The sequence below is a fragment of the Pempheris klunzingeri genome, chromosome 15, assembly GCF_042242105.1.
Source record: "Pempheris klunzingeri isolate RE-2024b chromosome 15, fPemKlu1.hap1, whole genome shotgun sequence".
NCBI classification, from domain to species: Eukaryota; Metazoa; Chordata; class Actinopteri; order Acropomatiformes; family Pempheridae; genus Pempheris; species Pempheris klunzingeri.
Window position 1 is genome coordinate 12,265,484 of NC_092026.1, and position 21,405 is coordinate 12,286,888.

At 41.0% G+C, this 21,405-nt stretch overlaps 4 protein-coding genes across 4 annotated transcripts; 2 read left to right on the top strand and 2 right to left on the bottom strand.

Moving 5' to 3' along the window:
* Positions 1–823: 823 nt before the first annotated feature.
* On the top strand, positions 824–4,944 carry LOC139214144 (CCN family member 1-like). Its single transcript, XM_070844903.1, has 6 exons — positions 824–1,066; positions 3,087–3,128; positions 3,226–3,439; positions 3,555–3,899; positions 4,055–4,260; positions 4,393–4,944. Exons 1-6 carry the CDS (start codon positions 824–826, stop codon positions 4,693–4,695), a joined length of 1,353 nt encoding a protein of 450 aa, XP_070701004.1. The 3' UTR covers positions 4,696–4,944.
* A 1,647-nt stretch (positions 4,945–6,591) lies between these two features.
* LOC139214541 (outer dense fiber protein 2-like) lies at positions 6,592–13,226 on the bottom strand. Its single transcript, XM_070845419.1, has 15 exons — positions 13,058–13,226; positions 12,836–12,959; positions 12,572–12,703; positions 12,306–12,380; positions 11,864–11,935; positions 11,667–11,783; positions 11,397–11,582; positions 11,179–11,288; positions 10,946–11,081; positions 10,567–10,677; positions 9,964–10,068; positions 8,712–8,812; positions 8,458–8,620; positions 7,902–8,027; positions 6,592–7,759 (listed from the first exon to the last, which is right to left on the bottom strand). The coding sequence occupies exons 1-15, from the start codon at positions 13,219–13,221 to the stop codon at positions 7,601–7,603; spliced, it is 1,881 nt and encodes a 626-aa protein (XP_070701520.1). The 5' UTR covers positions 13,222–13,226; the 3' UTR covers positions 6,592–7,600.
* A 578-nt stretch (positions 13,227–13,804) lies between these two features.
* ift22 (intraflagellar transport 22 homolog (Chlamydomonas)) lies at positions 13,805–16,339 on the top strand. The gene is made up of 5 exons (XM_070845620.1): positions 13,805–14,029; positions 15,262–15,344; positions 15,560–15,637; positions 15,783–15,985; positions 16,067–16,339. Exons 1-5 carry the CDS (start codon positions 13,991–13,993, stop codon positions 16,213–16,215), a joined length of 552 nt encoding a protein of 183 aa, XP_070701721.1. The 5' UTR covers positions 13,805–13,990; the 3' UTR covers positions 16,216–16,339.
* Positions 16,340–16,397: 58 nt separating this feature from the next.
* On the bottom strand, positions 16,398–17,883 carry LOC139214505 (ATP synthase subunit g, mitochondrial-like). Its single transcript, XM_070845377.1, has 3 exons — positions 17,773–17,883; positions 17,307–17,467; positions 16,398–16,595 (listed from the first exon to the last, which is right to left on the bottom strand). Exons 1-3 carry the CDS (start codon positions 17,822–17,824, stop codon positions 16,497–16,499), a joined length of 312 nt encoding a protein of 103 aa, XP_070701478.1. The 5' UTR covers positions 17,825–17,883; the 3' UTR covers positions 16,398–16,496.
* Between the last annotated feature and the right edge of the window lie 3,522 nt (positions 17,884–21,405).

Genomic DNA, 21,405 nt, shown 5'->3' on the forward strand with positions numbered 1-21,405 from the left:
TTCCTCTACTGTTTGAGTGTCACCTAAATTACACTGATTTTATGCAGTTCTGCCTCAGTATTTCACAGTAAACCACGATTTAAAATGCATTGTGATTTGTCAGCTACCGCGATGAACGAGTCCTAATGTTGTTTTAACGTTTTAAAGCAGTTGCAGTGGTTCACCGTACCCTGTTATTGTGGATCAGCAGGGAAAGTGTGAGTCAAAGCGTAGAGAGAACAAGGTGTCCTCATGACTGCATAGTGAACTATGGTGCATGAGAAGAACCAAAACAACACTCCAGTAAACATGAAGTAAATTGCAAAATGGCAAAACGCATGCAGGACTTTTACTTCCCTCTAATCACGATATGCCACAGAGTGTTTGAGGACGGGGGCTTCCTGAGGAGATTGTTGTTATGCTTGTTTTGTCATGTTCTGCAGTGTAATATGTACTGTGTAGCTGGAAAACACCGTCCCCAAGCACTGAGCTATGCTAAGTGTAAATCAGGGCACGGCCTTCTGTTGCTTGCTCGAGGGTTTGTCCGTGTAATGATAATGATTTGAAATAGAGGGGATATACAGGCTCCCATGACGACGTGGCTGCTGTTGCATCTCAGCAATTTCTGGAGGAGAAATTGGCGCGGAAAGACGCCCTTTAAATGTCAGGTGTTAGAAGGTCAAACCTTGTGTGCATCAGCCTCTTTACTCGAGCAAAAAACATTTACTAAATGGCGAGAAAGCATCCAAAGACACTGACAACACAAGGCCACTTTTCGACAGAAAAGGATCACGATGATTCACATCATTAATGTCAAACAGCGGAGAGCAGCAGCCTGGAAATAATGTCGAATCAGCTGTTAGAGAATCAGATGAACCCAGTGTACCGATTCATGAGTGGCTCCAACAGTGAACGAGACACAAAGGCAGGGAAAGTCATTCATAGGAATGATGTAACGAACTGGATTTGCAATCATAACTGCACAGCCCCCACAGACAACCCCGTCTGTGCTACAGCGTATGACCCGCTCTCACATGGCAGCCGGAACAGACTTGTCTCAGACCCACTGTGGTTTGACACTGGGGAGGTATTTCTGCTTTTCCACTCTCTGTTGCCAATCTTTACGCCACACAGAATCTGAATCCCACATTGTGTTTTTATTTCCTCCATTTCGCATTCATATCTTAGCATGAATGTATGCGGTATCACAGCATTTTTACGCTTTTCCTCTTTTCTCCATCCATCTTTCACATTTAACTGCCCTCCACGTCCCATTTAATGTCATCATCAGATGACAGGGACATGAAATGAACCAAACTATGGGGTGATTTCATTTCAGTTGGATGCGGCACAATATCAATTATCGTGACTAGAAGTTATGCAATGAGATATTTGAGTTTAAAACCCCCTATGGACAAACTTCTGCTTTGCTAAAGTGCCATCAAACACGCCACCAAGTCTCAGCCCAGTCACCCTGACCTCTGACGTACAGAAGGAGGAATGGGACGTGGGTGTTTGCTGGAACAGAAAGAGCAGGTTTGGTGTATAACATCATCAAACAGGTCAGTTTAACATCCATCTGTGCTCCTTTCCAAGTTCTCCAGCTGCCTGTTATATATCTGATGTTCCTCTTACCTAACATGGTTCTGCAAATTCTTTATATTACAACTTCGGAGGGAAAAGTTTCCACTCCAAACCACAACAGTCAGCAATTTCCAGGCATCGGTACGCCGTGCTCGCTCGCTCTTCATCTGCCTGAGCTGGCACTGATTCCAGCTGGCCCTTGTAACTTCAGTTAGATAAGAAGGAGGCTGTGCCAGTCTGCCCTGCTCTGCCTCTTGTTCTCACAGGTTATAATGAAAGGAAAGGCATTTTTTCCCCTGATATCTTCCATTGTTCTTTGATGTGGGTAGAAGAGGATGCTTTTTATCCTGGCAGCCATTTCAAAGAAACCTTCAATATTCATCCTGAGAGGAATGTTGCTCCAGGCATTTCTCAAGTTTTCTTTTTTTTTTTTCTTTCTTCTTCTTTTTTTTTGTTGTTGGTGTGTTTCTCATTCTGGACGCTCTGATTCAGACTGAACAAAGGATTCCTGGGGTTGAAGCATTCTAAGAGGCTCTCTCCTCTCCTTTTTTGAAATATTGAAGTCAAACAAACTGTAATCCTCCCACACCCTCGTAGGCGACGGACAGGAATTTCATCTGTGACTTTTAACACCTGTAAGGTTAGAAAATACAAACATCAATCACAGACAACGTGAAACAGTCTAAACACACGCTTCATCCGACATAGAAATTCAGTTGGTCATAGAAATATGTGGCTTTTCTTCAATATTTATGTCAGGACTTGTGGTGCCCTGATGTTGAATCCATTGTGGGGCTGCAGTCACACGCATGCAGCTGATGATGAAATATTACAGGTATCAGGTATAAAAATAACTTAATGTGATATTACTTTACCAGATTTTTTTCCCCTTTAATTAAAGTAAAGTCTCGCTGAGATTAAGAAAGACCTGGACAAGAATAAGGCATAAAAACATTGTTATATAACACAATAAACTTAAGACATAAACAGAATAAGACAACTTTCACAAACCACACAGAACACATGTAATGTCCTGTTAAGCTCTTCAAATAAATTCAAAGTAATTTTAGAACAAACATTTATGATAAATAATGCATAAATGTATTCAGCTGCAAACAATGTAATGCATTGTTTGCATGACATTGTATTGTAGAAACTCATTAACTGATTTCCACTTCATGGTTATAGAAGAGATATAAAAAGTGGTAATTACGTGATTAAATTGGAGAGAAAGCCCTGAAAGAACTGAAGTTAGACGGGGTGGTTCTTGGCTTGCTGAGTGCGAGGGGAGGAGGGGGGGAGCTCCTTTTGGGCTTATGGGAGGACGCGTGGAAAAGCATTCCTCTCATAGTTTTGGGACACTTCTTCAGCCCGCGTATACGTCAGATCTGCTCGGAGTGTATAAAAGGAGATGGGGTCTCCAAAAGAGGGAGAGCAGGCACTCGTGAACTCGCTGCCAGGTCTGCTGTTTGATAGAGAGAAAGTTGTTTTTTTCTTCTACTCAGGAAACATAACCTCTGAAGATGTGGAAAGTCTTTGTCATTTTGAGCCTCTGCGTTACACTGGTGAGGATGTAATCTCTGTTCGTTCACAGATGGGTCGTTTAATTAAGGGATTATAAAAGGACTGATAAGAAATGTCTGATGTCATGTTTTATCTCAGGTCTCAGCCTCATGCCCGGTGGACTGCTGGTGTCCTCCTGAGCCCCCCAGTTGTCCAGCAGGAGTCAGTCTCATGCTGGACGGCTGTGGATGCTGTAAAGTTTGTGCACGGCAGCTCTTTGAAGACTGCAGCAAGACACAGCCATGTGACCACACAAAGGGTCTGGAGTGCAACTTTGGAGGGAGATATGGCTCTGATAAGGGCATCTGTCGAGGTACCACGACTCCTGTTCTGCTCTCTCTCTCTCTGTTCTTTATGAATTTACTCACTTTTTCCTATTTACTCCTCTCATTTTAAACCTCACTACTGTCTCTGTTTCTTTAAAACAGCCGTATCAGGTGATGGAAGAACGTGCGAGTACAACAACAAGATTTACCAGAACGGGGAAATCTTCCGTCCAAATTGCAAACACCAGTGCACTTGCATGGACGGTGCTGTTGGATGTGTCTCCCTCTGCCCGCACGAGCTCACGCTGCCTAAGCTGGGCTGTGCCAGGCCCAGGCGGGTCAAGGTACCGGGGCTGTGCTGTGAACAACTCGTCTGCCCTCAGGAAGCAAAGATAGAGAGCTCCGTGGAGAAGAAACACAGGAAAAAAGACAGACCGTCTGAAGATGACCTTACTGACAGGAATGAGTTAGCTCCTGCGTGGAGAGGAGAGTCAAAGTCTTTGCCTGGTGAGCAGTTTTACACAATATCTTTCAGGTGATATTGTTAAAGTGTCTAAGAAGGGTGTGTATGTGGAATTACAAACATAGCAACAAGTGCATAAGATGTCTTCATTGCAGTTTCCTTTAAACTCTTCTAAAGCTTGATTCTTTCCTTTGTGCAGCTTTCAGGAGTCAGCCAGTGGGCCACCTCTTGGTCAGAGGAGTTGAATGCGTGTCTCAAACTTCAGCTTGGTCACCCTGCTCCAAATCCTGTGGGACTGGGACGTCCACTAGGGTGACCAATAGCAACACCCAGTGCAAACTGGTGAAAGAGACTCGGATCTGTGAAGTACGCCCATGCAACCAACTAACCTCTTCCAGGGTGAAGGTACATTCCTCACTTTTAATGCTTTGTTTTTTGTTTTTTTTTTAGGATTGATTTTGATTATTTCATTATATGGCAGTCTGTAATCTTTGAGAGCTCTCATTTGACACGTGCTTTTCGATGTCTTTCTCACAGAACGGTCAGAAATGTAACCGCATAGAAAAGGCCAGCCGTCCAGTTAAACTGACCCACGCAGGCTGCAGTAGCCTGAAGAAGTTCCAGCCGAGGTACTGCGGGTCCTGCTCGGATGGGCGGTGCTGCAGGCCTCACCGGACCCAGACGTCATCTGTCCGCTTCCAATGCAGAGATGGAGAGATCATCAGCAGGATGGTGATGGTGATTGAGTCTTGCAAGTGCAACCTAGGCTGCTCCGACAACAACGAAAGGACAGCTGCCCCCCACAGACTTTTTAATGATATCCATAAACTCAAAGTGTAAAGTTCTCAATTTAAGAAGTCCCTTTAAGTGTTGACTTTTGGAAAGACGCACTGTGAGGTCGCAGACATCTGTAGGATGAATTTCTCGAACTATATTGTTCATGATTTTGCTTCATAACATTGGAGCCTTATGCTTTGCTTCTTTTTGAAGCTGCTTTTTTACATTGTGGAAATTCATGTTTTTCTTGTTAAACCAACATGTCCGTTTGACTTTTATTTTATACACATACGTTTGCATATTTAAGCCTCTCTTGACAAGACATGTCACATGACAACATGGAAATGACGTAAAAAAAAAAAAGATGGCAGCTACTAAATCAGTCATATGTTGGCGTGTTGCTTTTGATTTATTTATTAGGGTTAACGTCTCATGCTTCACTTAATGTATTGTTAGATTTAACAATGGGATATTGTACTATAATGTTGGTTTGACAGCCTGTTCGCTACACTCACTTGTCTATGTTAAATGTTGGAATATGACTGAAGGCTGGGAATATACTGTACTGTATGTAAGTTGGCCAATTAACTGCCAAATTGTTAATTTTGTTTTAATTTTTCACAAATAAAAAAACATAAAACAATACAGTTTTCAAACTATTTTATTTTTTCGAAAAAAAGGCGAAAAATTTTAAAGTATGGAGCTTGCCATAATCTGACACAATTGTCTCAAGGGGGTCTCATGCAACAATTTTCAGTAGGAAATGAGCTAAACTGATTGAATTGCATCTGGCTGACCCACTTCTGAGAGGACCTACATGCCACTGAATAGTTTAGGGAATGAGTGTAATGTAAACCTCCAAGTGGTTTTCCTGCTGTTGGACAGATGCGAGGTGCAAGCTGCAGATCTCTGTTGTGATAAAATGTTAAACGGTAACAGAGAATAATCTAAACTTTCCACAGAGGGATGTTTCATGCAGAACAGAGGACAAATCTGAAATTCCTTGTTGCTGATAACAAAGGCAACACAGCGCCAATTTCACCCCTTTCCCTTCTAAAGTAAGAATAATAAAGCTGCAAGCCTGTGTTATGCAGCTCATCCACTCAGTGTGTGACCCTCAGAAATTCTTTTTAATATATGCAACAGTGGAGCCTCTGTTCGCTTTGACAATTGGCCCAACAGACAACAAGACAAATGGGTCATCCAATTTATTTGAGTCTAATAAGCTCAGGGTGTGTCCATCTGAATCGTGATACCAACCAAACTGCCAGAAGTCAGATATAAGCTTATTTTCCAGCAAACAGCAGAGAAAAGCAAATTCCCAAAGTGTGATCAACACAATTACGTAAATGGGCAAGACCAAGAGAACGAGAACAAGAGCAAAGGAAAAACAGGGATACTGACGCAAGCAGAGATGAAATGGTTCCATCCCCTGACGGAGAGCACAATAGAGCTTTGTCTCTGAGAACTTGAGAGGAGCACTGCTCACTCGGGGGACTACATCCACTGCAAGAACACACCAGAGCCTGGACGCTGCACTCATGGTAGTTTATTACCATGGATACAGCAGCACAACAACGAGATCCAAGAACAGTGCAACACAAACATATTCAGCTGTGCAGCTTTTAGGTGAATCATGTTGCAGCAGATACCTGTGTTCTCTGTGTAAAAAAACCTCCACCAGCAACAGAGTTTAAGGTGGTTTGGAAACATCCCAGTGTTCTCAGTAATTATGTTTGCAACCCTAAAGGCATTAGCTCCACAGCCGACAGCTTAACTATTGATTTTCAGCATCATTCATCTCATTCCAGCTGAGGTTCAGAACATAAAACACATTCAGTATACACATCACACATTCTCTATGATCACCACAAAAACAGACAACAAAGTCAGTGTATTTCATGTTTAAATGAAGCACAGTGGCAAAAGAGGTTTATTTTACCACAGGTCAACACAGAAGGACGTATGCAACTATGATATTTGATTTTCAAGTACTTCTTGTATTGGTATAACAACTGCTTTCATAGACAGATTTATGTACAGCATCAAAATGTAGCAAAAAACAAGTTTGAGTTGGAGCCAGTTGCACACAGAGAAACCAAGTTTTAAACTTGTGATACACATTAAACATTTCAAGTAGCAGAGAGCTCATGTAGTAGTGACTAAAGTAAGACTGATGGCCAAACGCACAATGCATCGTGGGTGAAATGTGACACTCGACAGAAGTGAGAAGATGGCTAACATAACGCTTCCACCTAGTGGCACATTACTTTTCTCCAGTTGGAAACCCTATTTAGTCAAGGAAATACCAATAAGTTGTTTAAAAATGCCTATAAGTTATCTGACCAATAGTCCATTACACAAATGTGTTCAATTAAATCAGAGAAAAATTGTTGGCAATTCATTTTTAACAGATTGGTTGTTTTCTTCAAGCCTTCACAACAAACTCATGATTTGAAACATTAAGGTGTTGAACAGCTAATTGAGCGTCTGTCAACAATTCACATCTCAATATCAAACAAGTAGGTCTCAACTCAAACTCAGAGGGGTTTGTGACTTCTTTTAGAAACTTTAAATGAGTCGATCCGTAATGTTAATGTCTGTTTTCACCAGATAAGTCTCTGATCAACAATCAACAATCTAAACCTTAGACTGATCCTTGTTCTGTGGGAATAAGAGACAGCAGCACCAAAGATTCACAGTCAACAATTTGCATTCATGTGAAAATCATATAAAGTCTCTTGGGACGTGAGCTAAAAATAAGTATCAAAACTTCTCATAAGAACAGCAGATTTCCCCCAAACCTGGAGAGCAAATGTCCCAGTCAGCTAAAATGCAGAAGTAGATATCCAAAAATAAGCTTTCACTTCCTCCAAAAAAGACATATAAAGTCTTGCCTGAATTCCCGTTTTTTAAATAAATATTACAGTACCCAAAAAATAAATACAAATACTAAAATGTAAACAGATCATTTCAGAAAATGCGATGTTTGCAGTCCCTCATCAAACATCGTCTTATAGGAGTTTTTGAGAAAGTCAACGTAGTTTTGAATGCTTTGCTTGTGGCTCTCTGATTGGTCCAGACTGAGCTGCAGGTCCTTCAGACGCACCTCAAACTGTTTCTCTGCCTGCAGATTTGATGGACAGAAAATACAGACGGACAGACGTTTACTCCACATCAACGCGTCTCAGGTTGCATCAAAGCTGAATTCGGTACAACCTGAGCATGTTCCAGTTGCTTTATAAGCTCAAGGAAAGCACGACACTCACGGTGAGCTTATTCTGGCGAAGAAGCCTCAGCTCATTATCCCTTCTGCTTTTCTCCGCTTCCAGCTCCAGGATTTTGGTCTGAAAGGCCTCTTGTCTGGAAACAGCCTGTTCTTTTACCTTGTTTACCTGGACAAATGGGAAACCTTTAAATTATCTGACAAAGTGAAGCGCATCGCTCCGCTGGAAACGCCTGTCATATCAAAGGCTGCAGGATTAGAATAGCAAGCACACAAAATAGAAACCGATTCAGGAAATCAATGTAGGGGCTTGTTTGTTCTGCACTGTATCAATAATGCATGACACACATCATAACATGAATATTTTTTACATTATTAATTTAAAGCTTAAAACTGTGAGGTAGAGAGTGGTAAAACAACAAAATTAGAATTTGCATTGTTGTTTACAATCTTCAAAATCTCCTACATCAGAGCATACTGACAAATATAAAAAGAGATGATGAAATAGGAAAAAACAACATTTGGATGTGAGTTTTAACTAGAACTCAAATCTCTTTCATTGCTCACTTCTTCCTCATTGATCTGTCTCTGAGATGTACCTGTTGTTTGACGTCGGCTAAAGCTGCCTCCAGCTGCCGGCTGAGGGCCTCGCAGTCTGAGGAGCGCTGATCCAGCTGCCGGTTACTGTAGCTGAGAGCTTCCTCCTGAGCTGCGAGCCTCCGAACCAGATCCAGATTCTCCTGCTGCAGCTTGTCCATCTTCCTATAAACACACAGACACATGTGCTATGTGTGCAAAAAAAAAAACAAAAAAAAAAACATCCCTGCATTCTTGAGAAGAGAGAGTGTCTTACTTTTGGAGAGACTTCACTTTCTCTTGTAGTTGTAAATTAGCCTCATCAATGGACTCTTTCATCTCCACAGATGATCTCAGCAGTTTTGTTTGACTCTCCATCTGTGTGTGTAAAACGTAAAATTCAGAATCACCTGAACTGGTCACAATTGGATGGAGCGGATCACATGCAATGCTGGATTTAAAGAACAGCCCATTTAACGCTACTTGCCACAATCTAACAAACACAAAATGGGCAGTTATCAAGATGCCAGTTGATCTTTACGATCAGAAACGCGTGGATGATTGAGGAGGAATCACACAGCACAACACACTCACTAATGGGTACATATGTAAGGATGGTTGCAACCTTTTTTTCCACTGCAATCAGTCTTTTTTTTTTTTATCACAAACACCAAAACCAACTCACAGCAGGACCACAAAACAAAACACGGCAACGGATACATGAGGTTTTACTACCACCTAGTGGTCAGATGTAGGAAAATGGCTACATTTCACATTCTCTGACCGGCACAGGTCACGTTGCACACCTGAACCTGCAGTTGCCTAATGGACTCTGACTTTTCTGAGCACTTCCTCTCCGAGCGTCGCAGGTTCTCCTGGCACTCAAAGAAACTCTGCTCAGCTGCGCTCAGTAACTCAGGGTAAGACCTGAGTTCCTCCACACGCTCCTGCAGCTCCTGCCTCACCTGGGCTCCACAGGACGGCAGAAGCAGTGAGGTGATGGAACAGACAAAATATTAGCCCAAAGATTCACCACAGCTTTGAAGGAGATGCTCAAAGATATGTGTTATCATCTTTAGACTGAGCCTCGGCAGATCCAGGCACAGCAAAATGTTACGCAGCTGACAAAGCAAAAGAAACATCTAACATCTCATCTCTGACTGGCCTTTCAATAGCAGGAGAAATAGTGGTGCAGAGCTGAACGCAGCAGTAAATTTAATTCATTCGTTTTCTTGTTGTATGCACAGATAAAAATTCTTGTTTTGCCCTTTCACCTTCAATGCTGTTTCAGGATTAGGAAATAGAAAGATAAATAGCAAAGGAAAAAGGAGATAAAGTAACAGTAACTGTACAGTATACACACTGAAGATTAAAAAATAAATAAATTCAAGAAATGCACGACAGTACTGTTAACAGAACAAAAAATAAAGAAATTAGTCACCTAAAATAATATGTATATTGTTAAATACATTATCGTTATTGATTATGATTTGTGCACATATAGGATATATGGAGAGGCAGGAGGTTACCTTCTCAACTTCTGTGTCTTTTCCATCTCGTGTCCTCTCCGCCTCTTTTAAAAGATTTGCATATTTCCTCTTCAGGTCGTCTATTTCAGCCTGAAGCTCTGCAACCTACAAAAACACCCAGAACGGTATAATTAAAGCTGCTGTGTCCTTCACTACAACTGGAAACTGAATCACTCATCCAGCTATCTCAACAGGCCACATTATGTGTTCCTGTTGGCATTGTGAAAATGGTACGGATATACAGCAATTAGCCTTTATCTAATTATAATTATTATAATCATCCATTCGTTTTTTTGTTGTTTTGAAAGAGGAAGAATTACACAAAGGATAAAATCAACTGTTAAAATTGTTAACAGAGTCAGAACACCACAAAACATGGCTGATTTATGGCACAGGAAGAAAGGATGAAAGGATTAACAGTTTAAAGCACAACAGTTTGTAGCCTTTAATCCTTTCTTCCCCTGAGGAAAACAGAATCATACACACTTGGAAAAACAATCAAATAGAAAACTCTGTTGAGGGAAGCCTAATCTCCCTGTTTAGCGCTCTACAAATAAATAAAAGAAAAAAACTAAAGAGTAAAATGAATGAACAGATGTGAACCTGATAGAGGCTCTGTTCGGCTTGATGCTTCCTCTCCTGGGACTCAACCTTCTCTTCTACCAGGGCAGACTCACAATCATCCAGCTGCTGCTCCAACTGAGCAACAGATGCCTGCGATCACACAGGAATCGCAATCATTTTAGTAATAGAAATGAAAATCAGAGAGAGAGAGAGAGAGAGGATGCTGCTTTCTTAAGGATATGATTGACGTGCACAACCATGAGAGGCCAGACAGAATTGACAGTTTTTCATCTGTCGGCTGCCTGTTGATTACTAAATGACTGTACGGATAGTATATGGACCGCATGTTTATGCAGCAAGTGTTTTCATATCTTTTACAGTGGTGATTCTCCCGTTCAAGCCGTTTGTCAACTTGTACCTTGAGTGCTGCATTACTGATGCTGAGGTCTCCGTTTTCAGAAATGAGCTTTTCAACGCGTTGCATCACAATTTCATTGGCTGCGTTGAGTTCATCTTTCTCCTTCCGCAGCCTCGCTGTCATGTCTACAATTTGACTTCATTAAAAATCCATCAGTAAAAATCGGCTTGCCACATGTGTATTGAGTTCTAACACAAAAACAGGGTTGAGTGCGGAAAAGAGAACCGACCAACCTTTTCAACAACTCTACGTGACATACGAGTTTGTTTTTCTCATCAATCATCTCCTCCTTTTGCTGTTTCCTGGAGTCTCTTTCTACACGGGCTTTGGCCAGCTGAGCGTCCTGTTTGCCAACCAAGACAAGAAAGTCAAAACAACACCTTGAATGATGTAACCGCGAACAGTAAAGACACCATTTTGCAAACCAACAATCACAGCTATTTCGACACACCTTTTCCTTCAGTTGCGTATAACATTTCTCAATAGCAGCTTCAAATCTCTCAGCTCTCAGCTTCTGTGCTCGGGTGGCTTTCTTGAGAGATTCTTTGTCCTGTGCTGCCTTCTCAGTCAAAGAAGTGATGGAGCCTTTCAGATCACCAATCTCCATCTTTTGCTCGGTCAGGGTTCTCCCCAATGTCTGGAAAAGACAATATACCTTTAACGCTGTGCTGGAGCATCATTCATTCTCTTTAAAGCAGTTCGTCTATGGAGTAGTTTGTACCCGTAGCTGTGCAGTCAGACGATTGTTTTCGGCTTCCTTGTTACGCAGCTGCCCCTGCAGGTGAGCACGAGTCGCCTCCACAGACTTGGTCACGTGAACTGCACTCTTAATGTTCTCCTGTGAAGACCATTACAGATAGATGCTTTCAAAGGCTATTTTTAGACTCACATCTATATGATGACCTCTGCTGTGCTGACCTGCTCTTCTCTCCGCAGATCCATCAGCTCCTCAAATCTTCTTTCCATCTCACTCAAATCTCTTTTTAGATGCTTTAGGAGAAAATGACAGCAATCATTACATCATCTGAGCCTCTTCTTTGTAAATGTTAGAGTTCTTATTCGATAAAAGTGCATTCAGTCTCACACAGATGATGCCTTTCTGCCATATCTTTCAGTTACTACATTTGTTTACTACTAAATGTGGCTATTTTGGGTGCACAGTCTTTACATTAATTGGCCAACTGTTACCAATTGAACCATTCAAGCCAGTCCACATTACACAAGATTAACCCAGATTAACCTTTTTCATAGATTAAATCTTCAGCCAGGTTGCCACATCTTAAGCACAAAGCGCAATTCGCTAACACTTAGATTACATTATTTCCTTTGATTCACTGCCTAAATGTAATGAAACACTCACCGCATTTTCACTCTCAGCCTGTGTGATCTTATTCATTAAGATGTCAATTTGGTGGTCCGTGTCAAGTCGATCAATCTATATGAAAAGACACAAGTTATTTCAAACAAGCTAAAAGGAAAATGAAAAACACAAGTTCAAACACTTCCAAGAGGCATTTATGTCGGTGTTTCATTTGCTACTATGAATTTAAAGTTACTATAGCGCCACAACTGCTAATCTAGACCCGCTGATTATTCAGAGCAACGTACCAAGTATTCATTACCAACCTCTGCATCTTGGAGCTGTTTCAGTTTCTGTCGAACAGACTTATTGATTCGTCTGAACTCTTCCAACTTCTCCAGCAAAAGTCCTCTCTGCCTTGCAATTCGGCGCTTCTCAATAGCAGAACGTTTTGAATCCTGCATTGTAAGAGAAAAAGAAGTTAGAAAAATGGGTCATGACTGTCAAAATGATGCTTATTTTAGGACAAAGGGTGTTGGATTCCCACATTTCAACCCAACTTCATGCATGCAAAATTACAACAAACACACAGCAAATTCATCCTCCATGGCATCTTTAAAAGACACAAGTTGTATGGCAGCGGAGTTGGCAGCTGCTTCTGCATCTGTCAGTATTTTCAGGAAGTGGCTTTTTCCACCCCCGTGGTCTCCGTGACTAAAAAAAAAAAAAAACAGGGAGGAAATGCTTGAAATCAGTTATGCTGTTGCAGATTTAGACTATGCCCAACATGTGCATGCATCATAGGACTTCACCGATTGATGTCAGCCTCTGGGGTCCTTGTGTGGAGACTGCTGCGTACTCTGCTTCTTCTCCCTTGCTCATGAGAACAAGCCAGATCCCCACAGCTCAGAGTGGCATCCTCCTTTGTAGAGCTGAAACCAAGGGAGGGACTTTGGAGCTCATCCTCTGGAGACATACCTCTTACTACTGAGAAAAAACAACATGCAGTATAAGTTAGTGTTAACAGTGGAGGGCAAAGCACACTAATATGACTTCTACAGTTAGCTAAAGGACAGTAAGGCAAGGTTGTCAGGCAAGCTAAGGTTACTCCATAGCAACACACAGTTAAGTGACTTTACGTTGAGTTTACGTTACGCCAAAGACAGCAATAATTACTGCTAATTCTGCCAGCAAGCAAAACAACTGATTCTCGCCATTAGGTGTAAAACATAGCAATTTCTTTCAAAACAGTGCCTCTAAAAATGTGAACAAGACTTACGCTTTCGCTTGGTGTCCGTTGTGAACAACGCTACTCAAAACTAAGGAGCCCCCCTCAAAAAAGTCGAACCGGATTGGTTAACTCTGAAGCAACGTAATTACACCGCCGTATTTTCTCGATGCTGATTTGTTCCCCAGGGGAAGAGGGCGGGACTACGTTTGATTAAAGCTACGCACAGCCAATGAAAAGACACTGGTTGAAACCATAGAAACGAAAAGGAAGTTTACTGCCACAGCGTCTCAAACTATCCTCGGGTGACACCAAGTTACGAAGATTATTAGCTAATATTGAGTGCATTTCACGACGTTACACTCAAAGGCCAACACAGCGCTATTCGGATATTTACTCAGATTTAATCTGAATGTTATTTAACGTGTTTTATGGTGGCGTAGTTTAGCATTCCCCGAGCTTCTTCAGTCGAGATTAGCTTGACAGCTAGCAAATGTTCTGCTTCTGTTGAGTGGAAATGTTCAAAGCAAAAATACTCCTTATTGGTCCCAGTGAGGTACGTAAATACCTATTATTATTATTGTCAAATGTCGGTAGGTAACTAGCTGGATAAATGTTTAAGAGTGAAAGCGTAATACTGCCTTTATGTACGGACGTGTTCTCATAGCCCCATCAGTGTTCAGGTCTCTGTACGAGGCTCAAAAACTAGCATGATTTGTCTGTGCTAAAAACAACAAACACAAAAATATCTGAAGTGTACGCATGCATCACAAACCAGAGCACCTGGGTTAAGTTTACAAAGGTGGCTATCTTAGTGGTGGAAGTAACTAAGCGCATTATATGGCAACAGTGTTTCCATGTTAATGCTACTTTACATTTTAACGTAGCTACATTTCAGGGGAAAATATTGCACTTTTCATTCCACTACATCTATATGATAGCTATAGTTATTGCTAGTGAGTTTGCGGGTTCATATTTTACATAAAACATATATAAGTTCATGATACATTATAAATTATACAAACAAATAGTTTGTAAATGCATTTAAATTAAGTCCATCTCGACTAGTTACAACAATGAACTGCTGCTTACAAGTCAAGGCTTTTAATAATCATGATCTAATATTACAATATACAATGAAAGATGTAATTCTGCCTGAATTGTGATTATTTTAATGTTTGATACTTAAAGCACATTACCTCCATACCTGTACTTAGGTAAAACTATTGTGATGCCTGGCTATAAAGAGTTCAGTCCAATGACAATCCACTGTTAAGGAAAGGTGGTAAAACCTTTTTCACAGCGCACAATTGTGACTTGCCTTGAAAGGAAAAGCACGAGTTTAACTTAATACATTAATGATGGCTTTTAATGACGTAAAAATGGCTGCCATAAGCAATGTCAGATTACCACAGTGCGAGAAAAAAAATCTCCTTTCAAAATGTAGATTAAGCCACTGTGCTCCTTTTTCACAGTGGACAGTTTGACCTGTCACAGCAGGGAAAAACACACGTGTAACTGATAACATAAACAATGACGCCTTAACATGTAAGTGTTCCATGTTCAGAATGCATCCGTTAGTTATTAATAACACCTGTGCTTTTCCAGCTATGACAAGTCAAACTGTCTGCTGTGAAAAAGGCCTTTTAGCAGTAAAATTTACTTGCATATTGATAGTAAAAAGTAAAATAGGCCCTTTACTGTGATTATGTACTGATGATAGTATTGTGCTTCTTGCATTCTAACAGATATAACTACTCTAAAAAAAATAAACGGTCTATTTTTCAGAGTGGGAAAACGGTTCTTGCAAACTTTCTCTCAGACACAGCAGAAAATGTGGGAGGTGAATACACACCTACTCAAGGAGTAAGGTACAAACCCTGTGTCAACATTACTGCTTTCCACACAGTAGTTTACCCAAACTCATTAAATCCAAGGGAAACGGCACCCAACAGAATATTTGGAGTGTCATATTAAGTTTAGTGGAAAATTATTTTCTCCATGATTAGGTTATTAAAACAATACTAAATCTAATTTGCCTGGAGAGATATTCTAAAAACAAAATGCAACTGTTTTCTATTCCAAGGATTTTGGAGTTTGAATCACAACCTGAAGGCAACTCGACATGCGAGGTTGAACTTTGGGACTGTTCAGGAGATTTTAAGTAAGTTAAATACCAAACATATTTACAATGAACGTCTTAGATATGACAGTCACAGCTTGTGATGTTTAAGGAAAGTTCTGCAACTTGCCATAACTGGTTTTTGGTGTATAATGCAGCAGATATACAATATAATCTCTTCTTACAGATTTGAATCATGCTGGCCGGCACTCTTGAAGGACTCCAGCGGTGTTGTGATCATTTTTAATCCTGATGTTCCAAGTCACCTCAAAGAAATAGAGACGTGGCATTCGATGTTCATCTCCACTCAAGGTTTGCAGGACAACCAGTGTCTACTCGTTGCTCACCACAAGCCTGGCAGCGGGGTAGAAGACAGACGGCTGCCTTTAGGTACCTTCCACTGCAGGCCTCCCAAAGCTGTTTTAAGAGTTATTCATTATTACTGGCTAACGTGTTCATTCTTTTTGACAGCTTCACATCTGAGCAAACTGCCAATTTGTCACTCCAACCTGGAGGAAGAACCGGAGGATGTGAGGCAAGCTTTCTGCAGATATTTGGGAAATGTTGTAAACGCAATGTCAGAGAGTCGAGAGCGAGAGGAGATGTCCATCATTACATAGCAGCAAAATGTATAAAACATGCAGCTTAGTTAACAAACAGTTTGTTGGCATCGGCAAATGTCCCAAAACCCTTTACAAACTTTTTCCCAGTTTGTTTTTGGTTTCTTGCATTTTTTTGTAAATCTTTGTGAATAAAATATGACCCAACTCCCTCTCCAAATTAATACTCAAGAGACACGGAATATATTTTGACTATAGTCATCTGTTTATTTGAAAAGTTAGAGTATGTTTTTGAGAATGTGACAAGTAGAAGCGCAAAAGGGGAAAGAGTAGGACAATTATTAGACATCGTATCCAACAATGCCTCCTTTGCCGATGCACTCTCCAATGAAGAACCACATGAGCACCTCAGTGGTCACGAGTCCATTTCTCAAGGCATCCTGCAAAACAAAAAAAAACATTAAAATTTCATTCACAGCTTGAATGGTAGAATTAAAGACAGAGTTTAGATAGTTTGTACTTAAGAGGCCCAACATTGTAACATGAAGTGCAAGCCCCTCTCATGCATAGAATTACCTGCTACCAGTCACAGATCACACACACTTATCTTTTCATGCATCCAGGACAGTTTATGCATTTCATTGCATGTGTCACGTATGAAGTTTGTATAATTGTTCACTTTTGAAAATGGCTGACGTCATTGCATAACTATCCTGTTTCCTCAACTGCACAACTGGTGCATACAACACACAGAGGTCTGGACATCTGAGCCAAGGGGTTAACCATGTACTGTATCTGGTGTGCACAGTTTCAGTCACATCCAGATGTAATGATGGCCTTCTGTAAAATAGCTCTGTTGGTATAAATGTGATGTGCATTTGCCATTTCATCATTTGACTGAACAAATCAGGAATAATACCAACATCTGCATTTTGGAGTAATGAGTCCAGTCATTTCCATTTGAAGAAAAATCCAAAATTAAAACCTCCACCTGAGGTTACATGTTCAGACAGCTTGCACCAACAGTTTAAAACGTCCACTATCAATTTCATAGTCATATCATACAGAGGAAAGCAGTGAATCGGCAAGTGCGTGGCATCTCAGCTTAGTGTATGGCTTTAATGATTCTGGGCCTAAATGAATGGACTCACCTTTACTGTGGTCTGCCCAACGCGTCCTGACTTGTAGCTCTTGATGAGGCCCGATGCAGCCTCTATGGCTTTGGGGATCTCAGCTGGGGACGGTGGGACGAGCTCCACCCGGGCATAGTACCAAAAGGTCGCTAGCCGGGGTTTGGAGTAACCGATGACGGCTGCAAGTGATAAAAAACGAACCTTTTTAGGAATAGCATTAGCTTACGGAGCAGCAAAGCCAGTAGCCAGTAGCCAGTTCGCCTTTCTCGAACAACTTCACCTCTCTAAAACCTGCTGCAGTGATTGACTCGTATGTTGACACCTAATCTCACCGTACCAGAGGTCACACTGAAGCTGTGCAGGTGCTAACCAGGTGAAACATCGTGACCTCGGTTAGCGGGTGCTAACTGAGGTTTATTAACCAATACTTCAGGCACACATGTACAGTCTATGGTTTAAAACTAACAAGGGCGAATATACTCACCACCAACTGCTGTTGGCACTTTTGCAACGAATTTCTGAATTGTCTGAGCCATGAGGAAGAACTTCCAGGACTCTGACAGGACAGGAACTAAGAGAAGTGACGTACGACGGCTTCCGGGTCGTTGATTTCAAAATAAGAGGAGTTAGGAAGGATGGGAATTAGTGAGGAATATATTGTATTTTCAAAATAATAGGGCTTAAAAGGGCTTTAATGTAGCCTCGCAGAAGCCGAAACACAAACAAAAGAGGCAAACCACTGCAAATGTATTTTTATTGCATCTTCATGCAAAGAGGCAATTCAAATAGTTTTTTTGTTGTTTTTTTTTTTTTAAACTATTAAACCAACACAAATACAATAAAAGTGCAGTAGGGAATCAATCAATCAAAGGCAGAGGAAAACAATAAGCTTTTTAAATTGGATTTAACAAATCTCCTTCAAAATGGGTTATTATGGGATCTGTATTTGTGTGTATGTGCATTGTGTGAGAGAGAGAAAAGAGGAAAACGTAGAGTAATGTACAGTACGTCCATGTGTGCACGTATCACATGCATGACTGAATTATTAGTCACTTTCCTCTGACTCACCCTGCAGCCCACATACAACAAAAATTGGAACAATGTACAAACAAGAAAGCAGGTTAGGCCTGCATTTCCCAGGCAAACACCAACTAATGGTGCCAGCCGCTTAGTTTACACCTTTAAACTAAAGTGGTGTTAATTTACTCTACAGATATCTTAAACCCGTGAGAAAACACTGTAATCAGTTCCTCCTATAGTATAATAAAAATACTTCAAATTTTGACTTAAACAATTTGCAGATAGCTGTGAGTGTTAAGAAGTAATTTAAGAAGTTCTTTAATAACTTCCCAAGAGTTTCTCTCCTCATTTTCCAAATCCCTGCAGACTACAAGGCAGCAACAGGACTGAAAGCAGCTTGCCTGCTGTAGTGGACGTGGGCTCTAATTAGATTTTCAAAGTACAAATCACTAGAGGGTGCTCTCTAATAGGTTACAATACCAAATAGAGATTGAGAGAGATACAGAAAAGGAAACTTTGCTTGTAACATGATGCTGCATGCGTTTCATTGTAAAGCACACTGAGTGTACCTAATGAAATATACTAATTTAAAATCAGAATCATAAATTGATTCCTTCATCTTCTGTGTCCATAGTGCCAGTAGAGGCTTTGCTGGATTCATAGTATAAGATGAGATTTATTTTTGCTTTATTTGTTTTATTGCCTTCTCATTATTATACTTTGCATTATTTTCATGAATGTAGATAGGGAACTACATGGAGTGATATAATGTGAGTGATGTATCACATCGTACGTTGGGTAGAGTTGTCCCACAGTTGAGTCGGACATTTAAAAAGAAAAAGTGACTGAGTTACACAGAAGAAGCTGTCCCTGTGCCCTTACTTTACCCACGACCCGATTGCATGTTTACTTCAGAAATTTAAGTTAACACTAGCAGAAGACAACATTACAATAGTTACAAGCTCACGTTGCACAGACAACCACTGTTGGAACCCACAGATGTTTATTTTGAGCTCAACTCGAATAGCCAAGGTTTCCAAAAACACCAAATATGTCAATCTGAATTATGGGGAAAGGTCATCAAAAGAAAAGAGAGGTAAAAAAAAGGTTAAGCTAAACTTTGAAGAAGCTATTCAAGACACACTGTAGGTTATATATTCTGAAACATAATTAATTGCCCACCAGCAGTGGAAGTCACTGCAACAAGAAAGTAAAACCACAATTTAGCCTATACTCTATTCATTTGAGTTTTTCCTAGCTCTAGCTACATAGTTAAAGCTAACCTATGGAGTTTTGGATCTCTAGTAGTGCTATGGGTGTGGGTCCGAAGGATGCATATGCAGGTGCAGGCTCAAGAGGGTGATGCCATGTCTGCCAGAGATTTGCCACCATCCCATTGTACAAAGAAACATACATACAACAGCAGAGAAGACTTCAAGCTAGTAAATATGAATTTAAACAATGCAGGATTTCAAATTTTCAAAAAATGTGCAATTTCGTTTGTCTTCAAGAAAACTCCACAGGTCAACTTTAAAGCACAGACATGAGAGTGGTTGATCTTCCCATCTAACTCTCAGGGAGAAAGAATTTCCCAAAGTTTCCCAAAGTTGAACGAGGTAAGAGGAGAATACATTTGGCAACAAAATAAAACAGCAATGAATATCTAGTTGCTGGCTTTCAGCTGGCATATTTAACTAACTGAAATGTGCTTCGGGGTTCAGAACTTTATTTCTTTAATGACTAAAAAAGATAAGAAACCAATTTTAAATAGAGACTCTGTGCCCTTCAGATATTCCTGCGAACATACAGCACACTGTTCATTCAATGGTGATGTGTTAGCTCCACACATTGAGACTGTGTGAGTCATAGAAACAGACTGAGACAGATAGAAATATACATAGACAGACAGGAAGACAAAAACAGACAGGAAAGGCTGCAGTGGCTGAGTAAATGTTGCCTTTCATGGTCTAAAAGTGCTAGTTCATGCAGATGAGATTAAAACAAATTACATCACTGCCTCAGCCTTGGCATGCAACACATTTGGTGATAGAGCCGCAGTATGGGCCGGTAATCAATCTTAGGCCTCCAGGACATGAAGACAGATAAGGACATCATCAGTTCTGTGTGTGGATCTGCAGTAGAAGTATCAAGTTGTTTGCCAAAACTGGGGCGATGAAGTCATTTGTTTTAATTTCACACGTAACATACTTCAGAGTTTGTGCTAAACTGGTTCTTTCATTTCATTTTTCTTTCTGCTCAGTTTCTGCTTCAGCCACACTCCCTCCTCCCCCGCTCTCTGCTTTGCTTTGCTCCCTGTCTCCAGCCTCCTGCCCACTCCTCCCAGGCCATGTGCTCCACTCTAACTCAAAGACATTCTCAACGTCTTGACCAGATGCCCTCATGCTTTCCCTCCTTTGTGTTGATTGCCAAGGCTGACTGGCCCCATTCATTTATATCTCACCTGTTCCCGCCTCTCTCATCTGCTCTACAGCTGCCTGATCTTCTCCGCCCACCTCCTCACCTGCATCTCTTCACTCACCCTCATCAGCCACTCGCTATATAAACTGGTCAACTTTCACTGTTCTCTGCCAGATTGTTTATCGTTACCATGTGCCTTAAGAAACAGGTTGTAGTTCACAACTTGACAAGAGAAAAAGAAATGGCACAGTACCTCTTGTCGGTATTGATACTGTATGATGATGCAAGACGCAGTGCATCATCCACAAACAGACATCGCACTCTAATACCAGCCAGACACATTCGATTGATCAGTCAATATCACATAGAGTGAAGGGAACACAACTGATCCTTGTTAGTCTAAGCAGCGTAAAGGGGCCAATTATGGCAGGGACCCAGCACCTTGTTCTTTATGCAGGGTTGAGTGTTTGCAGCAGTTATGTGTCCGTTAATGTCAGATCACAGAGGTAATGTGTGATATGAACCTCACATAAGTTTTGATCTACAGCCGGGAATATGCTAGCCCGAGGCGGTCACGCTCTCCAAGACAGATGACACGTTATAACGCTGTCGCTAGTGGGACAATTGTTAACCAAATTTATTCATGAGATGTATTTTTTACAAGATCATGTACATGACC